This window comes from Rhinopithecus bieti, unplaced genomic scaffold, assembly GCF_001698545.2.
Source record: "Rhinopithecus bieti isolate Rb0 unplaced genomic scaffold, ASM169854v2 scaffold_54659, whole genome shotgun sequence".
Classification (NCBI taxonomy): Eukaryota; Metazoa; Chordata; class Mammalia; order Primates; family Cercopithecidae; genus Rhinopithecus; species Rhinopithecus bieti.
In genome coordinates, this window is record NW_016820996.1 from 1 (window position 1) to 1,147 (window position 1,147).

At 50.0% G+C, this 1,147-nt stretch overlaps 1 protein-coding gene across 1 annotated transcript; it reads right to left on the reverse strand.

Moving 5' to 3' along the window:
* Positions 1 to 597: 597 nt before the first annotated feature.
* On the reverse strand, positions 598 to 789 carry DEFA6 (defensin alpha 6; the record flags this gene model as incomplete). The annotated part of the gene is made up of 1 exon (XM_017860082.1): positions 598 to 789. A coding segment is annotated over one exon (192 nt), but the record flags the coding sequence as incomplete, so codon positions are not given.
* Positions 790 to 1,147: the final 358 nt, after the last annotated feature.

Consider the following 1,147-nt stretch of genomic DNA (forward strand, 5'->3'; position numbering starts at 1 on the left):
ACTTACTAGGTCACCCCCACTTGCTAGGTTATCCCCACTTACTAGGTCACCCCCACTTGCTAGGTCACCTCCACTTGCTAGGTTACCCCCACTTACTAGGTCACCCCCACTTGCTAGGTCACCCCCACTTGCTAGGTCACCCCCACTTACTAGGTCACCCCCACTTGCTAGGTCACTCCCCACTTGCTAGGTCACCCCCACTTACTAGGTCACCCCCTACCTTTGCTATCTGACTGTGTTATATATTCCCCACCTTTGATGTCTAAGTCTCTGACCGCCTTTTTCAGGAATCGTGTTAGGTCCCATAGTCAGGTTTTGAGGCAGCTGCCACAAGGTCATGGAGGAGGAAATGAAGTCTCCGTTTTCTTGCTGGGTTTGTTAAGTCCATTCGGGTAGAAAGTAGCAAAGTCAGGCTTGGAAATGGCTCCATGTTTCCATGTTTGTGACTCCATGTTTCTCCTCCTTCAGTTCTGCCTTGGAGAATTCAGGCCTGGGGAGGTGATCACCTAAGAGAAAGAGCCAGCCGTTGGGTCTAATTCTAGACGTGCTTGGTCTTCCTCTCTACACTTCTAGCTCTGCAGTGCTGGTGTCTCTTACTCAAAGCTCTAAGACTTGAGCTTGCATTCCCTGCAAAGGAGACAGTAAAGTCCTGGTTTTCTGCCCCACGCTGCTCCTGGGCATCATCCTCATAAGTGCTTGCCTGGAGTGGCTCATCCTTGGCTTGGAGTGGCTCAGCCTGGGCCTGGAGGGCCACCAGGAGAACAGCAGTAAGGAAGGAAGGTGAGGGTTCTCATGGCTAGGGTCACCTGGAGGAGAGAGAGCAGGAGCAGATGTGTGGGGAGTGAGGAGCCAGCTTGGATTTATACCTCTGCTGGGAGAAGGCTCAGAGACAGATGCTGCCATGAGTTGGGGTGTGCATGTAATTGGGGAGCAGAAGAGCTACCCTTGCCCTCCAGGTCCCTTTGATGCTCCTTTGTTTTCCAGTCTTCATTGTAGTGTGAGGCTTTTCATTGAGTGTCTGTTCTGGTCCCAGCTGATAGTGATGATAAGAACAGTGCTACACTTTCCTGTTTTCCATCTCCTGGAATATTTACTTCTTAATATTCAAAAAAGAAAAGAACAGTGCTTTCATTTAATAAGTTCAGGA